The 15,605-nt window shown below is 37.6% G+C and overlaps 1 protein-coding gene across 4 annotated transcripts in view; it reads right to left on the minus strand.

Moving 5' to 3' along the window:
- The window catches only part of CFAP97 (cilia and flagella associated protein 97), a 51,386-nt gene that overhangs the window by 22,739 nt on the left and 13,042 nt on the right, over nt 1-15,605 (minus strand). For all 4 annotated transcript variants that reach the window (XM_047855156.1, XM_047855155.1, XM_047855157.1 and 1 more), the window contains exon 2: nt 11,074-12,113. In XM_047855156.1, coding sequence (XP_047711112.1) covers nt 11,074-12,113 — 1,040 coding nt within the window. The remainder of the gene's footprint in view (nt 1-11,073; nt 12,114-15,605) is intronic.

Genomic DNA, 15,605 nt, shown 5'->3' on the forward strand with positions numbered 1-15,605 from the left:
AAGTGCAACCACTTTCTTCACTCATCAATGCTGCCTTAATGCTATCGTTCTCTTACATTAGTTGTTCTTCTCAGGATACATCCTCTCATGATGTATCTAATTATTTCACATAGAATCTAGGTGGTACGTTTCCAAAATGTGTCAATTTTGCCCTGCAGATTCTTCCTAAACTGACCTAATTTCACCTGTACAAAGTACGAAACATACCTTCCAATGTGGTCATGTCCGTTTATTCACTGTTCTCCAAACATGAGATTCATGCCATAACCCAACGCATAAACTTTTGTTTACTCCACTTTCAAAATGTCCTCTCTGCCTGCCTATTCGGTGCTTTACAGACCAAGGCCGAAGAACTTAATTCCAACCACACCTTATGAACATTTAAATAGTCAAGGCAGGCTTGGGGTGGGGTGGGAAGTCTCCCCAAAGCAGCCACCTAATTGAGCTAAAAGAGGCTGAAATATTTAGAAATCCTACTAAACTTTCAAGGTCTACTTTAAAGTAAGATATCTAAAATAAACAAATAAGAAAATAAATAGGTAACTAAGTAAATAAAGCCAGACACTTAATAATGCTAGTCCACACTAATCTTCCCTTCTAATAGTTCTCATAGAACCCCAGAACTCTGAACTTAGAATATACCTTAGCAACCTACATCAATTACCTAATCCTACAAATGAAGAAGGGCACAGTTAACTGCTTGTCTATGGTCACATGGATGAGACCCAGAAGCCAAAAATCTTCTGATTCCACTTCTAGAATTTTCTTCACCACATTTTGTAAGTAACCAAGCTTAATATTGTATCACTGTTCTCTGGCCTATAACTGGGAGACTTGATTTTACATTCTTTGATTAACCTTTGTTTCCCAGGCTTAATATTTTATAGTTCGAATTTACAAACTTGTTAACAAGTTTATTTGAAACCAGTAAATAACATTAACACTGTTAGCTGTGCAGGCATCCCTCACTATCTGAACTCTGGCCCAATAGTTCCTCTAATAGCTCACTAAATTTTTAATCAAAACAATAAACCATTTTAACATGATGTTTAAACTGAGAGGGTGCAGAGTATGCTGTGCTCCCATCTCAGCTGTTCTCTGATGGTGTCACATCTCCTGCTCACAATTTTTTTTTAAATTTTTTTTAATGATTATTTATTTTTGAGAGACTGAGAGAGACAGAGGATGAGCGAGGGAGGGGCAGAGAGAGAGAGAGAGAGAGAGAGAGAGAGAGAGAGAGAGAGAGAAAGACACAGAATCTGAAGAGGCTCCAGGCTGACTGTCAGCACAGAGCCCGATGCGGGGCTGGGAACTCACAAGCCGTGAGATCAGGACCTGAGCCAAAGTCGGATGCTTAACCGACTGAGCCACCCAGGCACCTCTCCTGCTCACAATTTCTGAGCTGTGGTATGCAATGCCACTGTTGTCTTCCTCATTTGAAGTGGAAAAGGTTATGAAGAAATTAGTTGAGCCTAAGAGGCCTAGAAGAGTCCAAAGAGTGTAAGTTGAAAGTGATAAAGTATATTGAGAAATGTGTGCTGGCCATGTACACATCTCTATCTTACCAGGTCCAATGTTTTAGTTTTATGGGGAAAAACCAAGAATCCTTACAAAAATATTCTTGGATCTGAAAAACTGTGGGTCAATCGAGCACGAATAATAATTTTGAAAGACAGAAATACTTTTTGCAATAGACTGTTGGCCATGATTAGTGTTTCAAATCTTTTACTGTTAAAGGAGTGTCTGGGTGGCTCAGTCAGTTAAGTGTCCGACTCTTGATTTTGGCTCAGGTCATGATCTCACAATTCATGAGTTCAAGCCTGGCATCAGGCTCTGTGCTGACAGTGTGGAGCCTGCTTGGGATTCTGTCTCCCTCTTTCTCTGCCCCTCCCCTGCTCGCACGCTCTCTCTCTCAAAATAAATAAACTTAAAAAAAATTAAAAAGAAATAAGTAAAGTATTTTACTGCTAATAAAGGAACCCTTGTGGATTAAGGGCTCCAGTAACAGATGTACCAAGTGGCAAAATGCCACCTTTGTTCCTGTACCTTTAAAAGCTCTGAGCACTACTTATAACCAGGTCACTCAGATCAGGGTTCCCTACCGTGCAGCAGTATTAATAAATTTTCCTCCTACATTTAGCTCAGTTTCTGTGTTTAAACAGTATTTCAGTGCTTCAATTATATTTGGAGGAGAAACTTTTTAGGGATTTGGGGTGGGAAAAATGTTTAGGCTTTCTATATCCAATTAAGTTTCCAAAAAGAATTAGACAGGAATAGTGAGAGATACCTGTATGTTTCTTCAGCAAAACCAAATAGTTTTTTGTGTCTTGAATCTCAATACTAGGGTCCTTGGAGACCGGTATCTCCATCAGCCAAGGTATCACCACCAAGCTGACTAGAAATGTAGTTCCTTGGGTTTTACTCTAGATTTAATGAACCAGAATCTGCATTTTAAGAGGCTCTCCAAGGACTTGTATGCATATTAAAGCTTAAGAAACCTTGGCCTTGTGGATGCCCAATTAGCATACATTTCTACTTTCCTCCTTTTTTTTTTTTTTAAAAAACGTATTTATTTATTTTGAGAAAGAGAGAGAGAGAAAGAGAGCCTGTGCATGCGTGAGCGAGCATGCACACGTGACTGAGTGGGGGAGAGGGGCAGAGAGAATCCCAAGCCAGCTCTGTGCTGTCAGTGCACACAGGCCTAGATCTTAGGAACCCAACCGTGAGATCCTGACCTGAGCGGAAATCAAGAGTCAGTTGGACACTTAACCACCCAGATGCCCCTCCTCTTCATTTCTTCTTAACAAGTCTTCCCACCCCACTTCCCTTTTAAAGACACCTACCTATCCCTTTCCTACGAAGCCCTGTCCTTAAGGGGAAGATTCCTTCCATTCTCCTGACTCCCACCCCTAACTCTAGGGTGAGTGACCAGCCCACAATAATCCCATTCCTCTTGCCAATGAGTGTTTTAGAAATAGGAGTGTTACCCAATTCTGGGCTGTGAGACGTGAGTCAGTTGAGAGTGCTTCTTTAAAGTTTCCTCCACTCTGAGAAAGCCAGAGGAAGACACAGTTTCCCTTTGCCTGGACATCATCATGTCTGGATATGAATACTAAAAATTCTGCAGACATTTCCTACTAGCCTTAGAATGAAACCAACACCACACAGCTGGACGAACACAGTGGTAGAACCTGGGTCCCTGAGGACATTTTTGAGCCACTGTACTGGTCAACCCTCAAGCATGATCTATTTCTGGAATTCTTGTTAGGTGAGAAATACCGTTTCCAAAATCATCCTAATACAAACAGTTAATCATCAGTAGTCCTGAAAAAAAAGCTCAGTGATTCACTGAGATGATGGCTTTTTTAGATGGCTTTTTCAAAATCTGACAATTCTAAGAGTCATGGGCTTTCTTTCTAAAAGAAGCTTTTTATTGGATGTGTTCCCCACCCCGCCAATTCCTAGGATAGAGTGGTGCTTGTAATTTGTGGAATCAAAAAGTACTTATAAAAATAAAAAATGCAGGGGCGCCTGGGTGGCTCAGTCGGTTAAACGTCCGACTTCAGCTCAGGTCTTGATCTCACGGTTCGTGGGTTCGAGCCCCGCGTTGGCTCTGTGCTGACAGCTCGGAACCTGGAGCCTGATTCAGATTCTGTGTCTCCCTTGCTCTCTGCCCCTCCCCTGCTCAAGCTCTGTCTCTCTCTGTCTCTCAAAAATAAATAAATGTAAAAAAAAAAAAAAAAATGCAACAGTGGGCCCTTAAAATGCAAATTATAACTTAATCAAACAGTATTAAAAAAACACACACACGATAAAACCTGCAAGTCATATTATACATTTTCATTAATTTTCTGTAACATTATTTCTTTTCAATATACGTCACTTTTTTCAAACCTAATTTTAAGAAAATTTTATGAGATACTTTATATGCCAAATGTTAGTCTGCTACATTTAAAAAATTTTATTAAAAAATTTGCTGGGGGGGGGGCGCCTGGGTGGCTCAGTCGGTGAAGCGTCCGACTTCAGCTCAGGACACGATCTCGCGGTCCGTGAGTTTGAGCCCCGCGTCGGGCTCTGGGCTGATGGCTCAGAGCTTGGAGCCTGCTTTCGATTCTGTGTCTCCCTCTCTCTCTGCCCCTCCCCGCTTCATGCTCTGTCTCTCTCTGTCTCAAAAATAAATAAACATTAAAAATAAATAAATAAATAAACATTAAAAAAAAAAAAATTTGCTGGGGTGCCTGGGTGGCTCAGTCGGTTGAGCGTCCGACTTCAGCTCAGGTCATGATCTCACAGTTCGTGGGTTCGAGCCCCGCATCAGGCTCTGTGCTGACCGCTTGCTCAGAGCCTGGAGACTGCTTCGGATTCTGTGTCATCTTCTCTCTCTGCCCCTCCCCCGCTCATGCTTTGTCTCACTCTGTTTCTCAAAAATAAATAAATGTTAAAAAAAAAAAAATTAAAGAAAGACACATTCAAGATGTACGATTGGCAAGTAAATTATAATGTAAAGACTATGAATTAATTAGTTTCAAATTTCACAATGCAACTAATGTGGAATCTTGGTATGGTGTCAAAGAATATCTAAAATTAATTGAACAGGCTATTACAATACTCCTCCGTTTTCCAAACATATCTGTGTGAGACCAGATTTTCTTCACATACTTCAGCCAAAATAACATATCACAACAGTTGTATGCAGAAGTCAATATGAGAATCCGGGTATCTTCTATTGCCAGGCATTAGAGATTAGCAAAAATTACTTTTTTTTTTTTTTTTGGAAATATGTTTCATGAAGTATGTTACTTATTACCATTATTGGTTTATTACCATTATTCTTAGATGAATTAATAAATATTGTTTAAATTCCTCATATAATTTTTAATATGGTAAACATTTATAGATATAATCCACATAAACAAAAGGTTCTTTGGGGTCCTCAATAATTTTTAATAAGAGTGTAGATGCTTTTTTAAAAACAAAAGAAAAGAGTGTAAATGCTTTTGGTCTTAAGGCCCAAAAGTTTGTCAACTGTTGTGCTAGAGCACCGGGGTTGGTGCTGGAAATCTGGAAGAGTTGTAGGTACAGTCCTCGACTTGAATCATACAAGTGATCTTACAGACTGGAAAGTGGCCATAAAAATTTTTTTTAAATTAAAAATTGTTACAGTGTGGGGCGCCTGGGTGGCTCAGTCGGTTAAGCGTCTGACTTCAACTCAGGTCACGATCTCGCGGTCCGTGAGTTCGAGCCCCGCGTCGGGCGCTGGGCTGATGGCTCAGAGCCTGGAGCCTGTTTCCGATTCTGTGTCTCCCTCTCTCTCTGCCCCTCCCCCGTTCATGCTCTGTCTCTCTCTGTCTCAAAAATAAATAAACGTTAAAAAAAAATTTTTTTTTAATTGTTACAGTGGATGGCTTGATAAAGAAATAGAGATTTTCCCTAAAAAAGAAAATTAATCAGATATATTAACAATTATAACTTTGAAGGAAGCACACATGTATTCCGTGTATTTCAGATGGCAAATCTAAGAATAGGTAATTGTTAAAAACAATTAAATTTCAGTGAAACATATGAAGTACAGTTCCCAACACTGTAGCTGGGTTCCTCAGTTCCTTCATTGACAAATAGTGTCTCTTTTGTGCCAATACCTGCTGAATTTGGAGATTCTAGCAATGAGCAAGATCCTGCCCTCATGTTGCTTATACTCTAGTGGCAGAAATAAGTAAGCAAACTACACTAATTCCAGGGTCTGGTAAGTATTCTGATGGAAGGAAACAGGCTTTGTGACAGAGAGCCAGAGATGTGAAATAGAGATGTGAAGCTACTCAAGACAAAACATTCAGAAAAAGTATCTCTGAGTGGGTGATATATAAACTAAGACTTGAGCAACAGACAGAAGCACCCTATGCAAAGAAAAAAGGCAACAGCAAGTGGAAATGCCCCATAAATACAAAGTATCCTGAGAATGGTAAGGAAGCATTGTGACTGGAGCAAGGTTAAGAGATTTAAAAAAAAGAAGGGGGGGGGGGTGCCTGGGTGGCTCAGTCGGTTAAGCCTCCGACTTCAGCTCAGGTCATGATCTCACGGTTTGTGAGTTCGAGCCCCACGTTGGGCTCTGTGCTGACAGCTCAGAGCCTGGAGCCTGCTTCAGATTCTGTCTCCCTCTCTCTCTGCCCCGCCCCTGCTCACACTCTGTCTCTCTCTCCCTCTCTCAAAAATACATATTTAAAAAAATTTTTAAAAAAAGGAGTTGCAGGATATCCATATGATGTAGACTAATGGTTTTCATCAACTTTAAAGGATACGAGACTAACTGCGTCAGAATTCCTGTAGCAGAGCCTAGGCATCAGTATGACACTAATATACCACGTAGGGTAAGAATCACTAATACGGAGTCTGTTAGGCTACTGTAAGGAATTTGGATTTTACTTTTACTTATTTTAGAGAGAGAGAGAGAGAGCACGCGTGAGAGTAAGAGAGGGGCAGAGGGACAGAAATAATCTTAAGCGGACTCCAGACTCTGTGCAGAGCTGGATGTGGGGCTCCATCCCAGGACACTGGGATCTTATCTGAACCGAAATCAAGTCAGATGTTCACCTAAGTCACCCAGGTGCCCTGGATTCTACTTTTAATGTACGAGTAAGCCTACTGAAGAATTAAGAAGGAAACTGGTAAGACTGATTTTATTTTTAAAAGATCACTCTCATTGTTAGGGGAAGACACAAGGGGCAAGAATAAAAAAAAAAAAAAAAACTCCTCAATCCTGAAAGTTTTAAGAGACTGAAGGAGCATTTATCAGAACAGTGAGTGGAGGCCTAAAACATAGATGGTGATGGGCAAAGCCAAGAGTCTGATTTTTCAGACATACTAAACAATCAATAGATACAATCAGAGCAAAGAAAAAAGAAAACCTACAAAAAAGGGGACGTTCAAATGTCCAAAATACTTTATCCATCTGACTGTGAGAATAATTTGACTACATAAGGGATTTGTTTATGCTCTTACATTACCATCCCATGTGAATTATGTAGCTAAAGATTTATTCTTTCAACTGACATTTCAAACAAAGATGGAAAATACTACTTACAACTTAAAAATGTTGTCTTTGGGGAGCCTGGGTGGTTCAGTCAGCTCTGCGTCCAACTTTGGCTCTGGTTATGATCTCGCAGCTCGTGAGTTCGAGCCCTGCGTCGGGCTCTATAATGACAGTTCAGAGCCTGGAGCCTGCTTTGGATTCTGTGTCTCCCTTTCTCTCTGCCCCTCCCCTGCATGTACTCTGTCTCTCAAAATAAATGAACATTTTTTTAAAAATTAAAAAATAAATAAATAAAAATGTTGTCTTCAACTGACCTAAAATCTAACCTGGAAACCTAATATTTCACAGTTATGTTAACTAGTGTAAAGGTAACGTTTCAACTTGCTTTTACTTTACCTAAAATATAGTTTCTTTCACACCAAATAATAACAACAAATTGACATATCCAAAAAGTAATAATAAATTGATGTGGAAATACAGCACTAAAGATTTTTACTAATTAAAAAGTATTTACAGCTTATGAAAGAATATATCATGCTCATGGGTTAGAAGATTAATATTCTTAAAATGTCCATACTACCCAAAACAATTTATAGATTCAGTACAATCCCCATCAAAATGCCAATGGCATTTTTCACAGAGCTAGAACAAAGCATCCTAAAATTTGTATGGAAAAACAAAAGACCCCAAATAGCCACGCCAATATTGAAAAAGAATAAAAAAGCTGGAGGTATTATACTTCCTGATTTCAAACTCTACTACAAAGCTACAGTATTCAAAAGAGTATGGACTGGCACAGAAACAGACACGTAGATGAAGGGAATAGAACAGAGAGCCCAGAAATAAGAACACACACACATAGTCAATCCATGACAAAGACGGTGAGATCATACAATGGGGAAAAGACAGTCTCTTCCATAAATGGTGTTAGAAAAACTGGACAGCTATATGTAAAATAAAGAAATTAGACTATCTTCTACCATATATAAAAATAAACTCAAAATGGATTAAAGATTTGAATGTAAGACCTGTAGAATGTAACTCCTAGAAGAAAACATAGGAAGTAAGCTCCGTGACATCAGTCTTTGCAAATTTTTTTGGCTCAGTCTCCTCAGGCAAGGGTAATAAAAGCTAAAGTAGGATTACATCAAACTAAGAAGCTTTTGCGCAGTGAAGAAAACCATCAACAAAATGAAAAGGCAACCTACTGAATGGGAGAAGATATTCGAATCATACATCTGATAAGGAGTTAATATCCAAAATACATGAAGAACTTACACTCTCAAAAACTATCAAAAAAAAAAAAAAAAAAAAGCTTGATTAAAAAATGGGTAGAATTGGGGCGCCTGGGTGGCTCAGTCGGTTAAGCGTCCGACTTCAGCCAGGTCACGATCTCGCGGTCCGTGAGTTCGAGCCCCGCGTCAGGCTCTGGGCTGATGGCTCAGAGCCTGGAGCCTGTTTCCAATTCTGTGTCTCCCTCTTTCTCTGCCCCTCCCCCGTTCATGCTCTGTGTCTCTCTGTCCCAAAAATAAATAAACGTTGAAAAAAAAAAAAAATAAAATAAAAATGGGTAGAAGACCCGAATAGGCCACAATGAAATACTACTTCATATTTGTCAGAGTGGGTAAAATAAACAAGACAAGCACTGTTGGTGGGGATGCAAACTGGTGCAGCCACTGTGGAAAACAGTATGAGAGGCTCCTCAAAAAATTAAAAATAGAAATACCATATGATCCAGTAATTCCACTACTAGATATTTATCCAAAGAAAACATACCGTTAATTTGAAAATATATGCACCCTTATGTTTACTGAAATATTACTTACAGTAGCCAAGATATGGAAGCAACCCAAGAGTCCATCCATAGATGGATAAAGAAGATGTGGTATGTATGTGTGTATATATGTATACATATAAATACACACACAGTGGGATATTATTCAGTCATCAAAAAGAATGGAATCTTGCCATTTACAACAACATGGAGACCTAGAGATGATAATACTAAATGAAATAAGCCAGAGAAAAACAAATACTATATGATTTCACTCATACATGCAATTTTAGAAACAAAACAAAGAAAAAAAGAGACAAATAGACTCTTAAATACAGAGAACGGTAGTTGCCAGAGGGGAGGTGGGGGGGATGGGTGAAAAAGATAAAAGGGATTATGAGTACACTTATGATGAGCACTGAGTAGTGTATAGACTTGTTGAATCATTACACTGTGCACCTGAAACTAATAACACTGTATATTAATTATACTTTAATTAAAAAATTAACAACAAAAAAGGGCACAAGACCTGAATATATATTTTTCCAAAGATGACATACAGATGGTCAATAGGTACATAAAAAGATGCTCAACATAACTAATCATTAGGGAAATGCAAATCAAAACCACAATGAGATATCACCTGTCACAATGGCTAAAATCAACAACACAAGAAACAACAAGTGTTGGTGAGGATGTAGAGAAAAGGGAACCCTCTTATACTGTTGGGAATGTAAATTGGTGCAGCCACTACAGAAAACAGGACAGAAGTTCCTCAAAAGATTAAAAACGGAAATGCCAGGGGTGCCTGGGTGGCTCAGTCGGTTGAGCGTCTGACTTTAGCTCAGGTCATGATCTCACAGTTCGTGAGTTTGAGCCCCGCATCGGACTCTGTGCTGACAGCTCGGAGCCTGGAGCCTGTTTTGGATTCTGTGTCTCCCCCTCCCTCTGCCCCTCCCTCACTCATGCTCTGTCTCTCAAAAATGAGTAAACATTAAAAAAAAAATTTTTTTTTAATAAAAAAAACCCAGAAATGCCATATGATCCAGCAATCCACTTTTGGGTATTTATCCAAAGAAAATGAAAACAATTTAAAGAGATAATATGCACCCCTATGCTCACTGCAGCATTGCTCACCACAGCCAAGATATGGAAGCAATCTAAGTGTCCACTGACAGATGGATGGATCGAGAAGATGTGGTATATATATATACAATGGAATATTACGCAGCCATAGAAAAGAAAGAGATCTTGCCATTTGTGGCAACATGGACCTAGAGGGTATGATGCTGAGTGAAATAAGTCAGACAAATACCATATTTGTCTTTCACTTGTATGTGGAATCTAAAAAAACAAACAAATGAACAAACAAAACAGAACTCTTAGATACAGGAAAACAAACTGTTGCTTACCAGAGGGGAAGAAGGCTTGGGGGAAGGGAGGATGAAATAAGCTAAGGGGATTAAGAGGTACAAACTTCCAGTTATAAAAATAAATTAAGTCATGAGGATGTAATGAACACTATAAGGAATATAGCCAATAAAGTTATAATAACTTCGTATGGTAACAGATGGTAACTAGACTTATCATGGGGATCATTTCATAATGTATAAAAGTATCGAATCATTATGATATACACCTGAAACTAATAGAATACTCTATGTCAATTATACTTCAAAAAAATTTTCAATCTTAAAGGAACTGAAACTTAAATTATGTTGTTTCATCAACTTGGTAATTATTTTCAAATAATGCTCTTTAATATTTAACTTAAAATCTGAATAGTTCCCTACAGTTTATTCTGAGTTCTTTCATTTGCCAGCATTCTCACCACTTTCTCTGACATGAAGACAACAGGTTAGGATATTTTTAACTTCAGCGCTGTTGTCTTTCTTAAAGAAAAAAGCGAAATGTATCTTATGCCCACATCCCTCTCAAATGTGAAAAACATCTGGCTCCGCCTCCCCCACTTATCTTATCTAGCTGTTCCCTCTAGGTTTTATGATTTTGTAAGGCACTAAAACAAAACTTAGGGTGAAGTAGTTTCTACTCCTAGTTAATTAGCTTTTCAATAGTATAAATGATATTCCAGATATTTTTACAGTAAAATAGAGTAATTGGAAAAGTTACTATAATATCAATTATCCAACAATAAAATATATTTAGAAAAATCAATGCAAATTCATAGCAATTGATATTTTAAGCTCAATATACCATGAAGTTTAATATGTAAGTTCAATATATACAGCTTTTAAAAAGAAAAGAAACTTACCTTTCAAAAGATGATTGAGGTCCATTGTGTCATGTAAGACTTTTTGTTTATATCTGTGGTCTACGTTGGAATCTAACACTGAAGATTCTGGAGTGAGATCAGGCCCAGTTTTTTCTTTCCCCTTTTTGGTTGATTTCAAACATTTTGAATTATTTTTTAAATCCTCAACATTTCCATATACTTCTTGACTCACGTTTTCTTGCCTTTTAACTTTTACTTTTTGATCATTTGATGCTCCCAGTTCAAAAGACTGAATAGGGCTGATGTCTGGAGTTGAGAGAGGAGTGACATCTGTCACAGTATCTTCAGATTCCTCAGTGTAGTCATTGACTTTTGGTTTAGTACTTGAAGGCCGTGTTCCTGTTGATTTTACTCCTGATTTATATTTCTGTTTTGGTGACAAGTGGGTTACACCAGACAGACGTTTCTTTAATGATGGAGATGTATCAGAAATACAGTTATCAGACCCTGCATCTGAACAATCTGTACCTGAACTTGAAGATGAGGAAGACAAAGAGGAAGAGGAGGAAGAAGAATTACTTTTGGAATACTTTTTACTTATGTTTTTTTTAAGGTTATTAGGTGGTTTAGCTGACTTGGACCTGACATGCTGCATTTTCCCATCATCACTGCTCTCCTCTCCATCCGTATAATAATCATCGTCACCTTCTTTCACAATTTTGGGAATTCTACTTGGAGTGGGTAAGTGTATTTTATGCCCTGTTGTAGCATCCCACAATTTTTTTGATCTTGAAGTGGACAATGATAAAGAATTTCTGGTTCGCATATTATCATTTTCTACCGGGTGTTCTTCTGGAAGAATTTTCTTTTTTATTTCATTTTCCTTTCTTTGTATTCCAAATTTCAAGTTGACATTTTCTGTATCTTCGTCTATTCTCCTTTTAGGGTCATCATTTTGCTTGTCAAAAACTGAGTTACTTTCACATTTCTTTTCTTCTTCAAAGTCACTGTCAAAGAAAGAATGGTCCACTTCACCTTCTGATACATCTCCAAAACGATCCATGATGGCAAAAATATATCTGAAAAAAAAGAGGCCAGTGTTACCATCAGACGGAAGAATAATTTCTTAATACTTTTCATTTTTTTACAGTAATTGCATATCTCAAACTGAGACGTTTGATTATAAAGAAACATGACAAAAACACCCCAAAAATATTAACTCAGTGAAATGATAATGGGGCTAGAGGAGTAATAACAAATTGTACCAATGATTTGAAAAATAAGTAAGTCTAATAATTCAGTTCACGAGTCATCAAGGCAAGCATATCACAAACATATACCTAGGTGAACCCTAAGGAAAATCTGCCTTCTAGAAGTACAATTAATTTAGACTAAGAAAGGATGATATTAAAACCTCCTAAAATTAGCTAAGCCAGCTTGAATTCAGAATTTGTCCTCTAACACCATTCTACACTAAAAACAAAAACCAAAACCAAAACCAAAACAACAATCAAAAAATCATAATGACTTGGAAGGTAGCTGATTCTATTTCTGGAGGTAAAGAAAAACAAAGGCCTAGAGTATTTTACTGTTACCAGAAGGCACAATATTCAAATATGCCTGATATAATGGTAATACAAGAAAGGCTCCAGTTTAAAGGGGCCTCCTCTGTTCAGGTTGCACAATTTAACACTGAAAAACCAAACACACAAAATACACTTAAAAAATTTTTTTTAATGTTTATTTATTTTTGAGAGAGGGACAGAGCATGAGCAGGGGAGCGGCAGAGAGAGGGAGACACATAACTTGAAGCAGGCTCCAGGCTCTGAGCTGTCAGCACAGAGCCCGATGTGGGGTTCAAACCCACAAACTCTGAGATCATGTCCTGAGCTGAAGTCAGATGCTTAATTGACTGAGCCACCCAGGTGCCCCCCAAAATACACACAAAAGTGAAAAAGTCCTTCTGTGATAACTTTTAGTCCATAGTGACATTCAAAAGAGCAAATAATATGAGCTGCATTAAAGGAAAGGCATATATAAACTAATAACATATAGCCAACAATCCAATTTTGTGCTCAGTATATTCAAATTATGATTAATTCTATTATGTAAAATCAAACAATAAAAGATTATATAATCTATATTCTAAAGCAATCATGATTCTCTGGAGCCTTTAATTGTTGAAGTGATACTGCAACCTATAAAATCAAGTACAAATATGATTTAAAAATCAACCAAACTTACATTACTAATACTAATGCAATAGGTTAATATGATAGATTAGAGGTATATATGGTAGTACATTTTATCATTGGGTAAATTTTTTTGCCTTTAAGGTTTTGAAGAATATAAGGCATATTAAAAAATTTAACTATTCACAATCAACTTTTAAACACTTAGGGAATCTGATTAAATTAGTAAGGTTAGACTTATAATTAGGTTTATTAAAAATGTCTAAGTGCTGGGGTGCCTGAGTGGCTCAGTTGGTTAAGCGTCCAACTGCAGCTCAGATCATGATCTCATGGTTCGTGGGTTTGAGCCCCCCATTCGGCTCTGTGCTAATGGCTGGGAGCCTGGAGCCTGCTTTGTATTCTGTGTCTCCCTCTCCCCCACTCACACACTGTCTCTCTCTCGCTCTCTCAAAATAAAATAAAAACATTAAAAAAAAAAAAAGTCTAAGTGCTTACTAGGACTTCCTCTATTAGATATGTCAGTATCCCTGGTCAGGTGTTCAAGGTACATAAGAAAATTAAATATACTAAAATTGAATTGTGCTGCAAGCTTGCAAATGGCATACAATGTTCAGGGAAATTTAAGCTAAGTCAGATTAATCAAAGTACAAATAAGTTTTAAAATTCTAACATTTATTAGAATTAAATTGATTTAAATTGAGATGTGTAAGTAGATCTTAAAAATTTAAGAAAAATTAGGTAACTTATACCTAAATATTAAATATAAGAAATATTATTTACTAAAAAAAGAAAAAATATTATTTCTCATAGCACAGATCAATGCCCTCTCAAGTTTTAAAACTCACATCAGCAGAAGGAAGCCTCCTCCACAAGTCCTCAAGAGATATTTAATAAGGTTTTAGATGTCATATTTATCCATTATGGAATTAAAGTCTACTCTTTTTTTACTCTCTTAATTTATAAAAATCGAAACATCTCTTTTAAAGGATTTTGGCAATTGATTTTCAGAGCTGTAAGAAAGCCATAAGCCTTCTGAATCAGTACTTTCATTTCAGAAATTTATCCTAAGAATATAATACTAAAAAGAAGGAATGGAATTCTCATATTATTTCAGTAATACTGAAAAAACTTGAATAGAGGAATATTATGATTCCATCAAAATTATTATTATATCAGGAGTCAGCCAGCTACTGTGCATGAGCCAAATCTGGCCTGCCATTTGTTTTTGTAAATAAAGTTTTACACACTACAGCTGCGGAGTTGAGTAGCTATGAGACTATATAGTCCACAAAGCCTAAAATATTTACCAAATGACTGTGGATTATGGAGGTTGTGGATCTCTGCTTATATTATATCAGAGATATATGATATCATTATATCAGCATGAAAAATGAACACTACAAAACTGTTAGCCATACTGGGTTAATAATACAATTTACACACTTGAATAAAAACCAGGGGGAAAAAGGGCAAAATTAAGTCGACCTGTTAGAAGAAAAACCAACAATCCCACTGCATTTTTTATATTTCCATTACTGTTATTATAATAGTGCCCTTGCAATAAATTAAGCAAATAAGTGATGACTGCGAGTCTGCACAACGAAAAAGAAGGAACTGAGTCAGACACACTCAGGCTCAAACTTGGTTCTACCACTTCCCAATTGTGTTTCTGGGTCATGTACAAGGATGTTCATCATAGCCCTACTGTTTATAATAGAAATGAGTTACGGAAAAACTCAATGTCTAATAAGAGGAAAATGGATAAACGAAATGTTGTATGTAATATACTATATGTCAGTCAAAAAGGGTGAGCTGAGATCTGTAAAAATAAAGTTTACTAAAAGAGCAAAATTAAATGAACAACAATACAATTATGTAAAACTTAAAACTAAATTCCTCACAGGCACAAAATTACATAGCACTGACTGGAAGGACATACATCAAACAACTATAAGCGGTGAAGGGACGCAGACGGTTGGGGGGTGGGGTGAGGATAAAGAACCTGGCAGAGGCTGGTGATCGTGGGTCATCACATACCTAAGGAGTGTGACTGGGGGCGCCTGGCTTGGCTCAGTTGGTAGAACATGTGACTCTCGATTTCCGGGTTGTGAGTCTGAGCCCCTCAATTGGGCCTAGAGCCTACTTTTTTTTTTTTTTTAATGTTTATTTATTTATATTTGAGAGAGAGTGCAAGCAGGGGAGGGGCAGAGAAAGAGGGAGACAGAATCCGAAGCAGGCTCTGCACTGTCAACACAGAGCCTGACGAGGGCCTCAAACTCAAGAACCATGAGATCATGACCTGAGCAGAAATCAAAAGTCAGACACTTAAAGGAGCCACCCAGGCACCCCAGAGCCTACTTAACTAAGAAAAACTTAAAG

Source organism: Prionailurus viverrinus, chromosome B1 (genome assembly GCF_022837055.1).
Source record: "Prionailurus viverrinus isolate Anna chromosome B1, UM_Priviv_1.0, whole genome shotgun sequence".
Lineage (NCBI taxonomy): Eukaryota > Metazoa > Chordata > Mammalia > Carnivora > Felidae > Prionailurus > Prionailurus viverrinus.